This window comes from Thunnus albacares, chromosome 15 (genome assembly GCF_914725855.1).
Source record: "Thunnus albacares chromosome 15, fThuAlb1.1, whole genome shotgun sequence".
Lineage (NCBI taxonomy): Eukaryota > Metazoa > Chordata > Actinopteri > Scombriformes > Scombridae > Thunnus > Thunnus albacares.
The window spans coordinates 10,507,726-10,528,463 of record NC_058120.1 but is presented as its reverse complement, the minus strand read 5'-3'; the positions used below and the strand labels follow the sequence as shown (position 1 = coordinate 10,528,463).

Sequence of the window (20,738 nt, the reverse complement as noted above, 5' to 3'; positions counted from 1 at the left end):
ACTGTCATTAGTATGTATGGTATTATTATTATCATCACCAAAACACTTCTGAGGAAACCATTTTATCGGACAGACAGAGATAGAGTAGGTGAAGATAGACTGGGTGGGAAGAGGGATGGTGGGATGTATAGTGTCGTTACCGAAGGTCCAGGAGGCCCCTGAGGGCCAATGCTGTCCTGTGTGCACGTACAGGAGTGGGGAAGGGACGGGCACTTGGCCTCATCTCTCTGAAAAAGAAAAAAATTAGATACATAAATTAGAAAGAGAAATAAGTGTACACACTCACCTCAGGGGAGTATTGTTATTTCACACCCACTCATAATTGAGGACATGTCTTGGCAATCTACAAAATACAAGGGCTAGAAAAGAAAATCCTTGAACTAATTTTGTGACAGTATCCTGGCAAATTGTGTCTTTGACTTAGGTTGGAGTTTAAGAAGAAGAGACAGTTTAGAGACCTGGCAAAGGTCATGATGGAACAGTGGCTCATGCTGAAATGTGACTGGAATCAGGAGAATTAGCGTGGGGGTTTAAGACCAAATGCTCAGTGACAGCTGCAAACCTTGTCCACATTTTTGGAAATGACTGTTTGACAAAATGAATTATATAACAGTGCAATCATTGAGATGATGTATTAATAACTGTTGCAAATTATAGATGAAATGCTTATAATTGTCTAAATGTGCATGCATCCGGTATTTTCCATACTGTATCAAAATAAATGTGATTTATTGTCTGCTCCATGATCTAAAGGAGCACTTGTTTTCATGTAATTGGAAGGTCATACTGGAAACAGTCCGATTTGCACAATTACACAGGATACAAGGTTCTATTCAGTTCAACTGAGGCACTTTCTTTTTAAACAGCAGTCTAGTGATCAGCTTTCATTTCACCAAATGACTACATGTCAGCATACAAATGACCTAGACTGTAAATCACCAATAAGGCACATAAAAACATGTGAAATAGTACATCTATATAGTGCACATATAAACAGCCTTTTGACTTGCTTTGGTTATCAAATGGCACCCCCCGTAAGATTTTGAAATGACACTTGTTCTTACTGTGGCTGGCAGATCGCAGCATCTGTCTCGGCTGATCCAGCTCAAGCTGCAGATAATATCAAACATCTGGAGCTGGAACTACACAACAGAAAAGGGGAAAAATATTGAGAGGTGTTACAAATGGCTCCCATTCATGATGATAATGCACACTGTTGAAAACAGACAACACACACAGACAACCCTCACAGAAAAAGAAAGATACAGGCTTTCATCCTTCTAGCAGTCACTAGGAGCAGTTAAAATTTAATTGTGCATCTATGTACAAGAAGGTTTGGGGTATTCATTCTTTGGAAAGTTGTGAGATGCTCTTCCAAACGTGTTTTTCCAAGCCTTTTGCACTTTTAACAAGTCTGAGTTCTTTTTCGCTTACTGTTGCAGACTGCCTATTTCCGCCTCCAGACTTGGCCATCTTGCCAAGCACTTCGTAGCCATCCAGAGAGATGTTGTTGGCCTCCTTGATGGGCTTCTCTGCCACCTCCTGGCAGTCCAAGTGGAGCTTGACTTTCTCTGGAGAGATGCTGATGTGGAGCTGGAGCATGAGAAAGAGGACGGAGAGAGGGCACCATTAACAAAACATTTTTGTCTTCTTAAAACTTAACAGCTGCCAACTTTGTTGCAACACAATTACTTGGCAAGGAGTACTAAGAACTCTGGAGATTTTGAAAAGCTGGGTTTGGCATTAATTTCTATCTGGAAGGGGCATGATTGCCCTTTAAAAGAGAAGAGAAACTATTTAAGAAAATGCAACCATAAGGATTGGAACAACCTCACTGAACCTTCCTAAACCATGTTGTCTTAAACTTATAAAGATGCTGATACTCTGTTCCACATAATTGCTAGATTTGAGAAATTGTTTAGTCTTTGCAGAATTGTGTTAATTATAGATTCTGATATTACTGAGTGGTTACTGATTTGGCATACAGCTTCTGTTTGATGCCTCTACAGACGAATGGACCATAAAAAAGGAAATATACAACAGTGAGCATTTCCATGCAGCCTTAAAGCTGTAGACAGAGATTGTATAACAACACAGAATGACAAAGTGCCAGATTTTGAAGTTTCCTGTCCAGAGAACCCTGCTCCACATCTTGAAACAATATCATTTGCGGTGTGCCATCAAAAGTACTACACTTTCCATACTTTTCCTTCACAGATGCACATTTTCCCCAACAGTCAGACAAGCTTTCTTTATGTCAGAAAAGGCAAGCTACCATTTCTTCCTACAAAGCCATACCAACCACAGACTAGGCCATAGTTCTTGGCAACCAATCACAAAATTACAGTTGACTTCCTTGGCAACAGAACAAACTATCTGGTAGACCGCAAAAAGAGAGGGGTGTCGTTTATCCCAGGATCCTGGCATGGATATACTATACCATGATGCTCTTGAGGGCTTACCAAAACTACTTTAGATAATATAGTGGGATGGCAAATAATGAGCATGTACTGTATATATTACCTCACTGACCAATAAGTAAACACAATAAAAACACTTAAGTCACTTGAAAATAAGGTCTCGAGAAAACTAGCTTTCTATTGACCCCTGCTCCTTCAGTTGATGGTACTTGAAGTCATCTGGTCCTAGTGCAGGGAAGTGTTGACAGTCGAACAATTTTCATTCATCAATTGTTAACACAGAGGGTTTCACTGTGTCAACACTCAACAGTCTGAGTACATATGGTAGGATTTCAGTCTGACATCCATGTCCACTCCAACACACTTGACATATTTCCATGATTTCTATCAGATTAAATTTTATTGTTCTTGGCTTTGTCCAATCTTTAGCCTTGAGGACCACAGGGCCTTCATTTTGAGCATGTACTAATGAGCAGGTGTGAGTCTTCTTTATAAAATTGTGTCCAAGGTTAAGTTAGCTTTTATTGAGAGTAAAAGGAAAAATATAATCAGTATAAAGTCTCCATTAGATTGGTGTGTCAGTGCAAACAGTGCCGAGACATGATCACAAAATCCCCAGTTGGGTTGGATGGGAAGCGCTTTTGTCTGATCTGTCACATGTGAACGGACAAGGCACCGTGGATTTATTTGGTAAGAGAATACGGTAATTAATTATAATTATAATTTCCTGTATTTCTAGTGGTTTCTTGGGTCATTAAGTCTGTTTGTCCAGGCCAGAGAAATAAAATAGTCAAAAATGAAGAGCACAAAGACTGCAGTCAAGAGAGCAACCATCATAGAGTGCTTTGGCTTTGTGGAGATCTCCATTCGCCTCCCTCTCTTTCTTAATTACTGTATGCGGATATTGGCACAAACCTCCTAACCAAGTCTCTGAGAGGAAAATTCAAAGGACTTAGTTCAAGGCTTATAAGGCAATACGTTTTGTCTATTTTTCAGAATGGAGAGAAACTACAGTACACTGCTCTGTGGCTTACACACTCAAACGTCCACCAATGTAACTCTGAACACAAGAGTAGTCACTATGACTTATGGAAAATGTCTTTTTCACTTGGGTTGACAGGAAAGTTCCCTCTATGGACTCCCACCCTTCGAGTGTGGGAGGGGATTCCCTAGTGAGCTAGTGAGTGGCTAGCATCTGCTGAAGTCATCTAAGTGAGCTTTCCCACATGTTCAACTAGTGGCAGACCACGACCCCTCCAGCCTGGGTTACTCTTTATGAACTAGCCTGAGGAGAAAAGCCAAATCTGCAAGCAATCTCTGACCCAGTGCTGTGGTATAAAGGCTCATGAAGTGCATCTAAAAAAACGAAAAACGGCAGTTCAAATGAGAATATATTGGTTGTAAGGAAGTAGATTTACGAAGCATTTGACACTAATCCTCAATGAAACTCCTACAATTTAACGACTAGGAAGCAACGTACAAATCTTAGAGTTGAGGTTTGTGCAAGATTCTGTCAAACTCAACTACAAGAAAAGAAAAGAAAAAAGAAAAGAGCCATGATTTAAACAGATGATCAGTATCAAACACTAGTACTCCATAAAGATATCATGTACCGGTGTGGTTGGTAACAGAGAGGAAAGTATAAGTAGATGAATTGATTATGCGACCGACAGAAAATTAATTGGCTATAATTTTGACAGTTTTTTTTCTGATTTTCTCGATCTTCTGTTATAATAAACTGAATGTCTTTGCACTTTAGAAAAACAAAATATTTGTAGAGAACTTTTTTACTATTTGCTATTTTAAAGACAAAACAATTAATCAAGAAAGTAATCTGTATATTTCTGTATATTACTATAGACAACAGAAGTAATGGTTGGTCGCAGCTACTGTTGGTTAACTTACAACTTAGACTTTAACCTGTGATTTTATTGTGTTTTTGTTTTGTTCACACATCTGCAATCTGGACAATAAGCTCAACTGCCATTTGTGACACACCTCATCAATGGTCACTCACACACACATACACAAACACACAAACACACACACTGAGGTCATTCTCTAACAGCCATGGACAAAGTGTTGGGAAACCACTGACAACATGTAAACACACACCACCACAGCAGTAGGCAGTGGCACTTACTCAGCAGACCAGTAAATAAGCAGCTAGGTAGACCGCTGCAGCTCATGGAAAGGCAACTACTGTACCACAAACTAGCCACCCAGTGTACATTCAGACTACAGTCTCCACCACGGCCACAGACTGAGAGAACATACACAAATCTATCCACGCACACACAGATCAGGCTGCTGTCCAACTAGAACAGCGGTGATGTCATTTACATCCTATCCTGACCTAACATTTTCCAGGGTCCCATTCATTCATGAAGCTACCCTACAATTAGATGTGTAGATGCTAAATAGTCAAACTGAAGAGCCATTTACAGTACCGCTCTGATCTCAGGGCCAATTTATTGCTTTCATCAATCAGTTCCTCAGTTCAAAAAACTGCTTTCTGTAACATCAAGAAATGGAGGAACTTTGATGTCAGATAAGATCCTGGAACATTGAAAAGGGTCATTCACTTTGATTACCTTGGGAAAAAGGGGACCTGTATATTAAATAAGGGCCATACTGTCCTTGGAAACAATCTCAATTGCAATTGGACATGACTTTGAGTACATTGGAACCAGTTGTTTCTCCTCAGTGATGAATCTAGCATAAGTAATTCCAGGTCGGTATGAAAATATACTGTCCTTCGGTGTTTTATTCTCTGCATCCTACTGTGTGGAACATAACAAAGGATGTTTTACATTCGTGGTTACTTTGAGTTGGATGTGAAGGCATTTGATGTCTCTTTCTACCTCTTGCTGTTGGCCCAAGAGACTCCATTCTATACAAATGCTGTTTATCACGGTTGTTAGCTTGGCATGTGAGCCTGATGTAGTGGTAAAATCCCTGAGGAGGAACAAAGGGTTTGCACAACAATAATACCACTGTGGGGGGTTATTTCAAGTTAGATGAGAGGTTTTGTGAGATTGTTTGATGATGAGCAGTTCATGTTAATGACTCTTCTAATAAGCACTTTCCTACGGTAGTTCAAGCTTAACTTCTTGCATAAAAAACAGGGCATGATTGCACAGATCTGTTTCAGAATTCTGTGAGAGTTCTGCCTCAGTCAAGATTAGAGTCTAGATCAGGGGTCGGCAACCTATGGCATGTGTGCCCACGGTGGCATGTGAGGCCATTAACACGGGCACGCAGAGCAATTTAATAAAAATATATATTTTAAATATACTGTAGTTATATTCTTTTACTATATATGTATATATAAAATATAGCCTAATGGTGGCCTAAACAAACAATTTGGTTTAAAATAATACTGAAATCATTAATTAGTCTCAAAATACACCATGGTTTTTGACAGCGAGGGAGCCCACACATTTGATGTGGTCTATCATACCCCTCCTGGAATTGGAGTCAGAGTTCTGTGCCAGATTTCAGGACTTCCAGTAACACGGCCCATTGTTTTCTTTTTTGATAAACTCAGAACACTTGAAGGAGAACAGCATGTCCCTGTAACAGTGGATAGGGATTGAGGAGTTCGAAATGCAGCAGATAGAACTCAACGCATCCTCACTGTGGGTATCTAAATGCACAGAGCTGCACAAAACACTGGAAGCTGCCGACATCGATCAAGTTTGACCAAATATTCTCACATATGAAGTTATTTTTGCGTCCCATATGCAGCCAAACGACAACGGACCATTCAGAGGCAAGTGTCGAACTGAAAGTCTTCAAATACGGACTAGAGATCACACAGCTCAGCAAAGAAAAGCAGGAACAAGGGTCGCACTATATCGGTAAGACTGAATTAATTTTCTTTTGTGCCCTGATAATTTTCATACTTGTTTGCACAAATAATGAAGTCTGTGTGTCTAAAGCACATATCTTTTGGCATGCAGAATCTAGATGGGGGCAACAAGTGGCAGCAGTAAATAAATAAATAAATAGATAAATGTGCATTATGAAATAAACTGGCACTCAGGTCTGTGATTTTTTTTAAACATTGTAAAGTGGCACAGAACATCCAAAAGTCTGCTGACCCCTCGTCTAGATAGTGGGAAACATCATGATTCAACATTTAAAGACATTTTTGACTTTTTTTCAGCCAATAATGTGCATGCCCCCACAGTTAGTAAGTATCCTTAATCCATTCTTACATTCTTACTCCTTCAATTACTAGAGCTCAAACAAAAATGTTAAAGACAAACTGTGAAGTTAGCTTATTTTGTAAAATAAATATGCAGACTTTAGGATGTATTCTTTCAATGCCTCATGCCATTTCTGAAACCAGCTTAAGTTAAATCAAAGAAAAATGGATCCAGTCTCCTGACTGGTGCTTCAGTTAGGAACAGACTGGTTTGGAATTCACTTAACAACTACCAGGATAGTCTCCAGTCTTGATGTGGTCAGACCTCCATGGTTAACTGTAACAGTTTGCACATTATTCTGTGTCACTGAGGTATCAGAATTTCTCTCCAACCTCTCTTTGAATGTATTTATAGCCTCCACAGCTCATCTATCAAATTAACTGCCCCTGGTCCAAAAAAAAAAAACTAAGCTTGATGTCAAATCATAAAAAATGCCAGAAGACCACTTTGACATTAGACCTACATTGTAAGATTGATAGCACGGAACTTTTTTGACAGGTTAAATGATACACTTACATAGCATTGGCTGTTTGTCAGATCTTCACATTAAAAAGTAATTCAGCCAAATTAAATGAGGCGTAAAAGTCCCACAAAGACATATAAAATGATTTAAAAACAATATACGTGAAAGGAATTGAAAAGAATGAAAACAATACATTGCATGTAAAAGGATATGAAAAGGATAATCTTCCCACAGGTGACCACAAAAGATTCTTAGGAAGACTAAAAGTCAGTCCTATTAAAGCCAAAATTTAATAATATCACTATGTGGTACACACAGTGCTCCTCTCTTTAAGAATTTTGCATTGTGTTTACCTTGTGGAAGCTCCCATGGAAAATCCGCTTCACTTGCTCCTCATTAAACGTGGCTCTCTGGGTCTCTCCTCGGGTGTCCTTGTTGTAGAACGTGATTGTTTTGCTGGAAGCTGAAAAGAGAAGAACCTTTGATGAATCCCTGACAGTGTGTTACAATGTGATGGCACGCAAGGCACAGACAGGACTATAGAGAACACATGGTTGTAGAGAGAAGAGAGGGATAAAGAGAAGGCTAGGAGGGATTACGTCCATGCCCGTAATTATTTGCATGCATTTACCACGTGTGTAAGCGCACATTTGTAAAAGACACCTACTTAAGAATAAAGGCTTTCAATCATAGAGTAACAAAGTCAAGCCAAATCCAAAATCAAAATCAAATTCAGAGTAGTGGACCGAAGTGAGTCATATTCATTTCAACATGCTTCCACTGTCTTCTTTGTGCTGCTTGTAATATCTGACAAAGATCAATTAACTTTGCCTGTCTGTAAATAAGTTTAGAGTTAGAGAGAGGAAGAAAGCAGCTTAAATTGTTAAATACAGATTGTACAGCTGTGTATACGTTGGGTCTACTACAGCAACTTCCCCCTCCAGCTGAGGGCCAAAGCATGATGGGAGGCTTACGGTTGAGGGTGACCCCGACCTCGGGGTTGTTGTTTTTGTCTGCAACCTGCCAGATATCAAAAGGTTCAGTGGGTGTGTCGGGCAGGAGGCGGAAGAGCAGGATGATAGTGTACGAAGGTGGAAGACCCTCCGGATGGATCTCTCTGTTGGTGTTGAAAATCATACAGACATGAGTCATGAGCCAGAACTGTGCCCTGACTACAGTTAGAACATGCTAGAAATTCAACAATGATAGAAACACAGCACTAAGACCATCAAGTCTTTCTACAATGATACAGCATCCAGTCTGTCACATACGCTGCAGAACCTGTAAATGATTGCCAGTATTGCCTCTGGCCTTGAAGAAATTGCTCACATATTGAAAGTATTTTCTGTCCCCTCTCCTTTGCTGCAGTTCGAAGTGTTTCCATTTGCGCGCATTAAATCAGTGGCTGTATCCACGCACACAAAATATGCTCCATTATAAACATATTAACAAAGTATGCTGAAGAGGTTTGGATACTTGAGCAGTTCAACAGTTGCCTAACAAATATAGAGACAAAGATAATAAAGAGACAAAGCCCTTGACCAAGGGGTGATTTGTTTGCTTCCAGTATGAAATAGGTGGGAGGAGGACCTGGTCCAGCGAGTTTTTAATTCTACAATAGATTTTTTTTTTTTGCTAGCACCTCATATTCCACAAGCTGCAACAACATATAGGGCTAGCATGTGGGCTTATTGCCAAAGGGCACTAGGGAAATCCCTTTTACTACAGAGACTATTGAACGTCGACTTAAATAATGGCTGTGGGCTGTGCAGCATTATAGTGCACAGGAGATAAGGCTGGGAATATGCACACTCCCTCTAATTGACACACACAAATACAATTAAGCCTCAGCTCTTACTTGGTGGGCTGGTTTAGGAAGGAGTCCTTGTGCAGCCTGTAGGCGATGTAGCTGTTGAACGAGCCAGGCTCCATGGACACACCATTCATGCCAGCGAAAGTGCGGTCTGTGATGTTGAAAGCCTCCAGCATCCTGAATCCTGGAAGGGATAAACAACAGAGTTGTGAGCATGAAAATACAAATGGAGAAACCATCTCACACTACAGCATAATAGCATTTTAGTTATGCCAACAAGCTCTGTAGGGATTAGTGTTTCCACAGTGATGCTGTATGCTTACCAGGTGTGGTGAATCCATTGATGTAGATCAGGGGGCAAGCTAAAACAAGACGAAATGTTATAAGGGGTTGGAAAAACAGATTAAGGTTTAAAGAATGTGATCTCTGTTTATACATTTCCTCTGGCAGATCAGATTACGTGAATGAGTGAACTTCTTGCTACCTCTGCAGGTGCACTAACCATAGAGATTACAAAATCATATTCAAAAGAAGTAAAAACAGTAAAAACTAAACTATAATCATGTTTTAATGATACATTAATCTCTGTCTTACTGGAAGTGGCCGTTTCACAGATGAAGGTGATCAGGTTGTCTTGGATCTTGGCGAAAGCATCGTAGTCATCAACCACAAACACATGTCTTTCACTGGGCTTGCTGCCGATAAGTCTCAGCTCTGTCATGTCCACATCGGCCACACCAACCACAAACACACTGTATCCTGTGGGGGCAAAACACACACAAAAACAAAGAGCATTGGGAAGCTTCCATTAACCACAAGCAGTTTCATGATTGTAGGGATTATTACAGGAGTTTATTAAATCTGCCACAAATTCAGATAATTCAAAACAGTTCCACTATTATAGTGTACATATGTATTGTGCATACAATGTAAACCAAAACACACATGACAATGATTAAAAGTTCCACACATACCAGAATGCTGCAGTTTTTCAGCACTCTTCTTGACCTCATCCTGGGAGCGTCCATCTGTGACCACCACCAGCACCTTGGGGACGTTCCGCCTCATACCACTGTCGGAGGTGAATACCTTCTCATAGACATGCTTCAGAGCAATGCCTGAGTGAAGGAGAAGGATGGAGAGGATGAGGACAGGACAGAAAATGTCAAACCTTAGCAATTCATCTTCTTCAGAGCAATCACTTTGCTAGGGATGCAGCTCTGATTTCAACGCTGTACCTGTCTTGGTGTTTCCTCCTCTGTAGCGGACAGTCTGTAAAGCTGATAACACTATGCCCTTGTCATGGTAGGAGTTCAGCTTGAACTCAGTCTTGGCATCATCACTGTACTGCACAAGTGAAACCTGTTCGAAGAGAACAAACATGTCAAGACTGTGAGTATGACTGCCTTACCAAATATACAGAGAAATAAATATTAAAGACAGCACCAAGGTTTATGCTGACCTGCATGCCGCTAGGGCTGATGACATCAAAAGCTCCAGTCATGCTTGTGACAAACTGGATGACCTTGTTGAAGCTCTCATCTCCAATACTCCAGGAACCATCAATGAGGAAGACCAGGTCAGCCTTGGCACCTTTGCACACTGTGATGCAGGTACAATGATGTTATTCTTAGCTAAACTACAGGAATTACTATCTTAGCAGACAGATACAAATGTTGAAGTTCTCCTCACCATCTAGCGCAGGGGGGACTGTTGCTGGAGGAGGAGGGGTGGGAGGTTCAGTCGGCACTTCAGTGGGTTTGACCACTGAGATAAAATAGAGATATAAGCACACAATTGAAAGTGACTTAATATTCTGTGGCTGGTGAGAGAATCTCATTGTGTCCTGTCATACATTAGGTTTAAACTGACACAGAGGATGTTATCTTACATGTCCTCTCCTTGATGCTGACTCCAGGTCCCTCTAGGTTGGGGGTTTGGGTGAACACAGTGGCATTGTAGAGAGTGTCGGGGGTCAAGCCATCAAAACAGTAATGGCTCTCTGAGCCTCTGACAGTGATCTCCTGAGCTCCACTCTTGGAGGCTGGATGGGAAGAAAAACAGTGGGAGAAGGAAGAAGAGAGAAAACAAATTCATGTTGCAATAATCTAACAAATTCCAAGTCAAATTCAACAAGGCTTCTTTAAAAATAACAGTAATGCACTCACTGTCAAAAGGATTGACTTTGAGTCTGTAGGAGGTGGCTGCTCTGTGAGGGGCCCATCGGAGGCAGAAGGAGTCATAGCCAACATTGTAGGTGGTCAAGTCTGTCACATTCAGGTACACTAAAGGGAAGCAACATTCTTAGTCTACTTGCAAGACAATGGGTTGTAACATCTGCCAGTCAAAACTGCAATCATGCATTTGAATTGTGCACATAAGTCTGTAATAAATAATAGCATTATTAACTTACATGTGGTGCCTTGGCCAACTAGGGGTTCACTGAAGCCTGTGTTGTACTGTGCCAGCACCTTCAGGTCATAGGTGGTTCCAGGTTTCAGGTTATGCAGTTGGTGGGAGGTCACATCTCCAACAAACACCTCCATTGACTCATCAGAGCCTGAAAGGACACATAAACATTTTAAAAAGTCTCCATGTGTGTGTGCATTAAAAAGAAACTGTATTGGTAAATGTTCCTTGATTAAGTATACCATGTGAAACACACATTCTTTTCTCGCAACTAACACCACTCTATCTCCATAAAGACATGTCCGTACCCTCAGGCTGGTAGATAAGCTTGTATCCGTTAACCCTGGAGGGGGCGGGGTCCCAGGACACCCTGAAGCGGGTGTACCACTCATCAGAAACACGGAGGTTCCTGGGGCCAAGCATACCCACTGTGGGAAACAAGACAGTAAAGCACAGTCAACACAGGCTGGGTTCATTGCAGTGGGATGCAGATGCTCAATATCTCATCATGATATTTAAGTTAAATATCTCACTGTGTGAGGTGGATGATAAATGCAACCACATCAGAAGAATTGGGAAAAAAATAAAAGTCGTCTCAAGGAGCGGAGTGCTATTACAAAATGGAATAGGGTTTCTTTTGTTTGAAGGGCAAAATTAGGCAAGACACTGGCCGACGCTGCAGGCATGAGATCTCCCTGACTGGAGTACAGCCAGTTCATAATTCCCTGGCAAAGACTCTTGGTGCTTTTGGCCTGTGTGAAAAGTCAAGAATTTCACTTATTCCACTTTTGCTACAATGATTCAGGATCCTAATCAATGGATCAGTCTATTCACATTTTCTGCCGTGTATTCCATAATCTAGAGATTGCATGTGTGTGTGCAGTACTGCATTATATCCTTAATACGTGGTGACCGTATGCTTAATTTCACGTCCTCAAATGCTCCCTGCATCAGGTTAATAGATACACATACAGTGCAGCACAGTGAGGCACACACACCCATGTGGTTGGACGGATTTAACAGTTTATACCTGTGCGTCCATCTCCCTCCAGCTCTCCTCCTGGTCCATCAGCATAGATGGCAGTTACTTTTATATTGTAAGGAGTGTCTGGATCCAGGTTCTGCAGGATCACATTGTTTCTGTTCCCTGGTACTGTAGTCTACAAGACATAAGGCATATCACATTAAGAACCGGATTAATAACAGAGCAAATCAAGAGCATATTAGTAGTAACAAAGATACATTTGTGATTTTATTTTGGATTGATGAGATTCAGTTCATCAAGACCTCAAGACAGTGATTCAAAAACTGGATATTTGTCACTCTAAAAAGACTGAAGAAAGACAATTGATGATGTGGACATATACTTACATATTCCTCGATGGGGTCTCCTGTGGTCTGGGCATAAGTGATGCGGTACTGCATAACAGGACCTTCAGCATGCTCCCAGCTCACAGAGAGAGTTGTGGTGGTGGGGTCATATACACGCATGTTCCTAGGACCACTACGGGGAACTGAGGGAGGAAAGGTAGAGAAAAACGTGTATGTGCTATGGACAACACCTGAGGCTAGTTATTAATTGCTAAAATATTTATACTAGTCCTGCACTCATACTCTAAAAGGTGTGATATGGTCATAGGGATATTTTTCCTACTCAAGCATTGTCTTTAAACACATTGGCCCAGGTTCTTACGTGTTTTGCCACTGTCACTGATAGCGGGTCCTTCGCCATCGCTGTACAAGGCAACCACTCCAACATTGTAGTCAGTGTTTGGGAGCAGCTGCTGCAACAGGGCTGTGGTGGTGGTCCCTGGTACCACAACCTGCACAGAAACACCAAAACATTTCAGGAGTCAAAATTTTTTGGAGAGTGTCAGTGCAACATGTTGTTTTTTAAACATGGGTGTGTAGACATGACGCAGAGCCCCTGCCCAACACACACAAAGACCTTTCCCCTCTCTTCTGACAGCTGCTTGTGTTGTACATTCCCTCTAACGCCTCCCTCTTACTCAACAGCCCCTTGCTGTCAGCACTCAGTGAAAGGAAGAGCCAAATATTCCTTTGATGTTCAGAGGAGAGGTGGTAGTGCTAGGGGGGTTTGACAGCCGGCACCACTGTTTAACCCAGGGGCCACATCCTCCACACTCTCTCTTTGTCTGTGGGTTAGCTGGACACAGTAAGGTCAGTGCTCCTCGAGGGGGCTCTGGCCTGGTGATAACCTCTGTGAGTGAGCAAGGAAGGGGGAGGGATGAATGCTTGGGTACGAGAATCTCTACATTGAAAGCATGTTGCGTGAAAAAGAGTGTTAGACAAGCAATTGGGAGGGTGAATCTGCTTACATGTAAATGCAACAAAAATGTCCCATTGTCTGTTTTCGCTCTATTTTGATTGCATCATTTTTAGTCTGCTCCCATCTCTCCTGGTCAAAAATGTACTGAAGTGCTTGAGAGTCTCAGTATAAAATAATATTACAGACGACGACTGGTAAAGCTGGTAATTTGTGCTACAAATCTCCATCTGGCTTTAAATTTGATGGTGCTGGCTGAAAAATGCCACATCGCAGCTGACGCACATCATTGGCGTCAGCCACGGAAAAGGCTTGAGACTGCCATAAATGTGCTAATGAATAGGGATAAAGGCAAAGTGCACCTCTCTATCAATAAACTGGAGTATTCCTCACTGTTCAAAGACCATGTTACTCGGGTCGCAGTGAAGAAACCAAAGTCTTGTTGGTGCAGGCTTTCTGGCAGATGCTGGAAAGAGCTAACCATGCAGCGTCAAGTAACATTTCCAAAGTTGTTTGTGGATTCTTTAGGCAGCCCAGAAATCCTTTCCACGTGAAGATGTGGGCACACTGGTGCCAGATGCAACATACCGTGCAGAGAATGGGAGTTGCAATTAACGGATTTCTGCTTTAATGAACACAGTCTTGGTTTAAGACTTAAACAGAATTCAACAGGCAGTAACTGCAGTACAAACACACCATTTGGTGACCAGACTGATAGTTTGCTTTAAACATTTCAGGATGAGGCTGTTTCATTCCTAATGACACATGGCATACCGTAAATGCGGGTGAAAAATGGGTTGTTGCTTTGGCCACATGTACTCACACCTCCACCCAGATGTGCTCTGATTCTCCTCGTTCTTAGTCAATTCAGTGTTTGTATGTGTGTGTATGATGTATGATTTTAAGGGAATTAGTGTTGAGATGTTTGCTTGCAAAGTAAAGTAAAATATTTTTATTTAAGGGTGCTATGGTACACTGACTATAAATGTCTTCTTTTTGTATGCATAAATGCCATGCTACACTTTTTCCCACTTGCTGATGAAAACTCACCGATTCAGAGGGTCTGGTGCCAGTCAGAGGAGCATAGACCACCCGGTACTGCTGGACTGGGCCTGTGGCAGGTTCCCAGCGAACATTCAGAGTGTTTGTTGTAGGGTTGAAAACCTGGATGTTCCTGACTGGGCTACGCTCCACTGCAGAGCCGGGAATGTTGGGTGTTAAGAGGGTAGTTTAAGGCAGAAAGACAGATAAGCAAGTGAAAGGTGAGGGTCAGGGTAAGGTAAAATAAAAAGAGAGTGCAGAGTAGTTAAAAGAGTGATGACAGGATGGTTATACAGAGAGTAAAGTATGATGACAGGGTGAGGTTAGAAGGCAGCAGCATAAGTGGTTTGTATAGATTGGAAGGATAGATGGAGAGAAAGGATGAGATAAGGCAGAGGAGACAAAAACAGACAGCTTGTTTAGGTCAGGTACTTATAAGTGGGGAACGGACAGTAAATTCAAGGATAAAACAGACCATTACACATACACAATACCCATAGTACCGCTACACAAATAGGCAGGCACTAATATTTGAAAGTATATTCCTATTCTTATTTGTGTTACAGTATACTTTGGTTTTATCTTAAGCAGCATAATGGAGTAGATTCACTAGTGTCTAAATGACATCTCCTAAATAGTGGTACTGTAATTCTGCCTTTGTCTCAGTTTACAAAACATGGTCTAGACTAGACAGAAAAATCCAATGACTACCTGAGAACATTTCATAAAATGTGAACAATACTGCCCCGCAACTAACAGAGACAAGTTTAAGACATCATTTAACAACACTTCTGTCAACAGGACGCTTCCTGTTAGTGCCCTAAAGGTTAATGAAAAAGATAGATGTATGTGAAGCCCTGTGTGGAGCTTGTCTTCTAAAAGGCAAAGCAGATGTTTAGAGGCTTTGTGCCGCTCTCCATTATAACCTCATAAACGCAGGGGGGAAACACAGTGGGAAAAACACAGTGAGAGAGCTTCCGTTCTTTAAAGTTTCACAGACCAAAGCCTGTTGCCTAGAAAGTTGCTTTGAATTTTAAGGCACAATAAACAGTTGAACAATGTTAGCTCAAAGAGTGAGAGCGGCTCCTTCTTTAAATTCAATAAGATGAGAGTAGATTGAAGCACTGCAGTTTGGATTTATGTTAGACACTGATATGATGATATGTCTACAAAGCTAACCAAGTTACAAGGTTTTTTAGCAGTGTGATCTGATATACTGTACAAACTGTAAAGGAGTTTGGTTAACATGTCTAAGAAAAAGCCACTGATCATCAAGGACCATTGCTACAGAGAGGAAAATGGGGGTAACAGTAGCAGGCATGGAGGATGACCTTAGCCAAGTTGAGAGCCATAAAACATATAATGCTCTCCATTCATTTCTACCCCATTCTGTTTCTTTTTCCCAAAGGAGAGCCAATTACTCAGTATATCCCTTCCCCCATTCCCCAGCCACACCATTATCCTGACCACTACCCTTCATTCCAACCTATAAATGGACAATATTACGGTAAATAGAGAGGAGACACCATTATAATGTTGCCAACCCGGAGGAATTCCTTCCTACGCAATCACCCCACAAAATGCTGACTCATTCCCAGCAGAGGTTGGTGGTTTAAAACTGTGGGAGAAACTGGAAAATCTGTGTTATCCGAAAAAGTTCAAACTAAGCTGTATACTGTCATTTTATGTTATGTTTTATGTTACATTTTATATGTAAGGTGTGAATTGCATATATTCTGCTCTTGAGAAATGAATGACATTTGATCAGTTTGGCTTGGCTTATAGATTTTAAAAGGCTTTGGAAGATACTATGAAACAAATCAGTTATAACCGGCTGCCTAATTGAAGGTCCCTGACATACAGTAACAGCAAGCCAGCAGCTAAGGCCAGTAAGTTCATTCTGGACAGACATGAATGGATTCCTGGTCTAGTAAAAAAAAAAATCCCATCGCTGTCATGTGGTATGTCATTCTCAGAAGTCTTCCTCAGTCTGCATGGCCTATTCTAAACCCCGAAAGCTGTCTTCCAAGGATTTAATAGCTGCATCTAAACTTCCCTGCAGATCGCCATTGTAACTTGCTCACCTAAGGTGTATATTCCTTTCACCTTTCATGTTCATATAAGAGTAGTGCTTACATGTTTTGCCGTTCTCAGACATGCGTTGTCCCTCTCCAGCAGTGTAGACAGGAACCACAGTCACTGTGTAGACAGTATCAGACTGCAGGTTCTTCAGCACAGTGTTAAATGTGTTGCCTGACACCTGTACCTGAGAGAGGTATAGCAAGACATACATCAGGTTGAGCTCTGGCCAGTGGAGGTGACCTTCTTGTGATTGCAATGAGGAGAACATCTCACTCAGTAATCATTTTGTGGTGATTTTACAGCTTACCATCTCTTCCTCTCCTCCAGCTGCAGGGACATAGAAGATCCTATACTGACGCACGTTGCCCTCAGCAGCTTCCCATAGGACATTCAGGGAGCTGGTAGTAGGGTCAATGACTCGCAGGTTCCTAACACCACCCAAAGGCTCTGGAGATAAAGGTATGATACACTTAACACTTGTCTGTAAGCTCTAATGGTCTGAGAAAATGTACATGAGTAAACTACGTACAACACATACAACATTTAATATACATGTCATTGTTAATATGTGTCATTTGGGAGCAACAAAAGTGGAAGAGAACTTACTGGTCTTTCCAAGGCCGTTCAGCTCCCTGCTGACTCCCCGGGCGTAGACCGCCACCACGCTGATGGAGTATTCAGTGTCAGGGGTCAGCTTGGGAAGCAGGACAGTAGACTTCTTCCCTCCAACCTGGGTCTAATTGAGGAGAAGTAAATGTTAACTACCTTGGCTTATATTTTATTACAACAAATAAAAAATATGACTGTTAAATCAGTCACTGATGCTGTCCAATGTTTGCATACCCAGGGTGATCATATTTAATGTTGACATGATGGATTTAATTTCTCAAACAATAGCTGACTAGTTCAGCAGGATAGATATTAACTTGGAAAGTTGTTGTATTTTCTTCAATAATTGACTACAATATATATCTGTCTTGCAATATCTTTAAAAACAACCATTTGCAACTCTAGTATCCGCTGAAGGAAAAGATATTTGATCTGTTTCTAAGATGGGATAAAGAGTTTAACAACTCTCAATGGGTTCCTTAAATTGATGTCAATAACCCGATGGAAAGAATTCTACCTACAAAATATTAGACTGTCAATATATCAGAGGAGGAATGTTTTGAGTGTTTTTGGCCAAGATTAATACACAGTCCACTAGCCAAGGTAAATTTCTACTCTGATGACTGAAGCAGTCGGATGTCTTATCATAACAGTCATGACTGGTGATGAATTTACTACAGTTCTTTTGGCTTAAGTTATAAGGAGAGAGGACATGGAGCTATGAGAGTGTGTTTGTATATGGATTTAATTATGATACTGTATGTGCCTGTATGTTTACATCTGCTTTACTCTTTTGTGGATTTCTATAATCATTGTAGAGCTCTCTGAAGCTTTCCCAACTAAACGGCTGAATCTTTTATCAGCAAAGAAAAAGAAAACATAACGAAATAGGTTTTTAATCATTTGGCACTGTGATAGCTTTCTTGTACATAAGTGCAGAATGTGCATAAGATATTTCCAAAAACAGTCTTGTTGCCCCAGACAAAATAATGCAACACTCCCTGGGCTATCCTAACAGTGAACCAAGACCACTTGGCCGATGTTTGCTGGTTAGCTTCCAGTTTTCCATCAACCCAACGTGATATCACCCAGGCAATCAGCGCAACTAAATTTCATCAAGTGCTAAAGATGAAAACATTCCAACTTGTGTTAAAAGGGAAACTTATGGTCAACAAGTGATGTAAGTAAAACCAGCTGAGTTAAAGCTGTATTTCTCACAAAACGTCTGACAGGGTAAATTATAAGGAAAGTATAATTTTCTTCAGAGTGACAAATGTTGGATGCCATCTGTGGCGTACTTAAACAGGTAAAAAACAGTGAACTAATAGTTGGGTTTGTGAGCACAAATAGTTTTGTGCAGCACTTTAAACACATCTACTGTATAATATATGACTCCTGTGGCAGAGTACTCTCTCATGACACAAACACTGACCTGGCTGGGCAAGTGCATTCTATTTTCCATTTACACACACACACACGCAACTTGCAGATGGCCAAATAGCACACAGTGCAAGTGAATCCATCACATCATAGTGCAGATGAATGTTTAATCTCTCAAGTATCTGTTCAGAGTCTCCCCATAGAGCTGTTAAATTATCCGCCCTCAAAATGTGTCATGAACTTTTTACAGTATTTAAATTTTATAGTTCTCTCTTGAAGGTCCAGTGTATAGAATTTAGTGGCATCTAGCGGTTAGGCTGCAACCAACTGAATACCCTTCCCCTCACCCTCCCCTTCCAAGCGTGTAGGTGTGTAACCTATGGTGGCCGCAAAACTCACGAAAAACACAAAAGCCTCTCTCTAGAGCCAGTGTTTGGTTTGTTCGTTCTGGGCTACTGTAGAAACATGGCAGTGCAACATGGCGGCCTCCATAGAGGGGGACCTCCTCCCTATGTAGATATAAAGGATTCATTCTAAGGTAACAAAAACACAACGATTCTTATTTTCATGTGATTATACTCTAATTAAAACATACTTATGAATATTATATTCCATTTCTGCCAAGTCTGTATCACTAGATGCCACTAAATTCTACACACTGGACCTTTAAACAACTCCTCACATCCCATAAATGCCAAGTTGTGAGGAGGGAGTATTTTTACAAAAGTTGGTTGGAACACTAAATAATGATTTCAGGGGTTGTTTCGCAACTTATCAGTGTGGGTATCAGTCTGCATCCTTGTGTATGAGCTTGTGCATAAGCACCATTTAGCCTCCCTTGTAAGTCTTGCTTGTGGAAGCAATGAGAAATGTCTGACAGTAAATTCAAACCAAAAATTAAAATGTCATCCAAAAAGGCTTGACTGCCAAAAATGCATGACACACAGTCTGCAGTGTCGGGAAATGTTGAGAAAAACTAGGAAGGGTTTTGTCCATATCAATGATGCCATTTCCAAACAACAGAATAAGAGGTTTGACTTAGTATGAACTATAATAATGCAATACCAGTGGCAGAGTTCTAGCTATGCACATATATTTCTTGGAGGCAAAGCTGCTCTGGAGGAAAAAATAAATCCACTGATTGAGTTAAAGCTCAAGGAGCCATGAACCACAGTTTGTCTAAGTAATGTTAGCATTAAGAGTAAGGAGTAAGTAGCTAATATTTTAAAGCTTAACTAAACCTTCAGTCTTCAATCAAGTACACCCTGTGTATTGGTGCATATGTTGGTTGGTCTGTTGTGTGACTTACACTCTGGCTCCTGCCTCCAGAGGTTGGGACATAAGTAATTTTGTAGTTCTGGACACGGCCTGGGGGTGGAGTCCACCTGGTGTTCAGACTGGTGGTTGTTTCGTTGAACACAACCAAGTTGGTGGGAGGTGCATTAGGTGCTGGAAAAGGCATATGAAAATTACAACCATGTCAATATGTATATCCATTACATGTAGTAAGAGAAGTTGCTCCATGGATTTCCTCAAAAATATCTTTTAAAGATGCAGTCCTTGATATACTGGTCAGCTCATGTTAAGATGACTACCTCAGTATGTCAAAGATTTTTTATATTTGACTGAGAGTTACGCATTTGTTATAAAAATATAGGTTAATTCACTAATTGTGATGTACTTGTTTCAGCTTATGGTAGAACAAAGCAACTCTACTCTGTCACTGATTTTTATCAAGGATTGCAGCTTTAAAGAAGAAAAGACAATCCAACTCAGGGACTTTGTCTTTTCTGAAGCAGGGATGGATTCTCATCAACAGCAATGGATTGATGGGAAGGTGATTAATGGATGAACTGATAAATGCATCAATAAATGCAATGGATGGATAGATGAATGGATGGATGGATGGATGGATGATGGATTGATGGAGGATGGGAAGGCCTTCAAATATAGGGATAAACATCCCTTTGTTGCAGGGCATGCATATTTGAAATCCATCTTCAGCCATTTTGACTAAGAA

General features: G+C 40.9%; 1 protein-coding gene across 5 annotated transcripts in view; it reads right to left on the bottom strand.

Moving 5' to 3' along the window:
* The window catches only part of col12a1a (collagen, type XII, alpha 1a), a 57,988-nt gene that overhangs the window by 9,065 nt on the left and 28,185 nt on the right, over nucleotides 1-20,738 (bottom strand). For all 5 annotated transcript variants that reach the window (XM_044374097.1, XM_044374098.1, XM_044374099.1 and 2 more), the window contains 24 exons: nucleotides 20,028-20,167; nucleotides 17,336-17,465; nucleotides 17,037-17,176; nucleotides 16,784-16,913; nucleotides 14,657-14,799; nucleotides 13,013-13,142; nucleotides 12,691-12,833; nucleotides 12,350-12,479; nucleotides 11,628-11,747; nucleotides 11,324-11,470; nucleotides 11,079-11,195; nucleotides 10,802-10,954; nucleotides 10,603-10,677; nucleotides 10,373-10,512; nucleotides 10,149-10,272; nucleotides 9,885-10,028; nucleotides 9,505-9,669; nucleotides 9,234-9,272; nucleotides 8,956-9,094; nucleotides 8,072-8,214; nucleotides 7,451-7,560; nucleotides 1,435-1,593; nucleotides 1,065-1,142; nucleotides 141-227 (listed from right to left, as the gene is read on the bottom strand). In XM_044374097.1, the coding sequence (XP_044230032.1) occupies nucleotides 141-227; nucleotides 1,065-1,142; nucleotides 1,435-1,593; nucleotides 7,451-7,560; nucleotides 8,072-8,214; nucleotides 8,956-9,094; nucleotides 9,234-9,272; nucleotides 9,505-9,669; nucleotides 9,885-10,028; nucleotides 10,149-10,272; nucleotides 10,373-10,512; nucleotides 10,603-10,677; nucleotides 10,802-10,954; nucleotides 11,079-11,195; nucleotides 11,324-11,470; nucleotides 11,628-11,747; nucleotides 12,350-12,479; nucleotides 12,691-12,833; nucleotides 13,013-13,142; nucleotides 14,657-14,799; nucleotides 16,784-16,913; nucleotides 17,037-17,176; nucleotides 17,336-17,465; nucleotides 20,028-20,167 (3,026 nt within the window). The remainder of the gene's footprint in view (nucleotides 1-140; nucleotides 228-1,064; nucleotides 1,143-1,434; nucleotides 1,594-7,450; nucleotides 7,561-8,071; nucleotides 8,215-8,955; nucleotides 9,095-9,233; nucleotides 9,273-9,504; nucleotides 9,670-9,884; nucleotides 10,029-10,148; nucleotides 10,273-10,372; nucleotides 10,513-10,602; nucleotides 10,678-10,801; nucleotides 10,955-11,078; nucleotides 11,196-11,323; nucleotides 11,471-11,627; nucleotides 11,748-12,349; nucleotides 12,480-12,690; nucleotides 12,834-13,012; nucleotides 13,143-14,656; nucleotides 14,800-16,783; nucleotides 16,914-17,036; nucleotides 17,177-17,335; nucleotides 17,466-20,027; nucleotides 20,168-20,738) is intronic.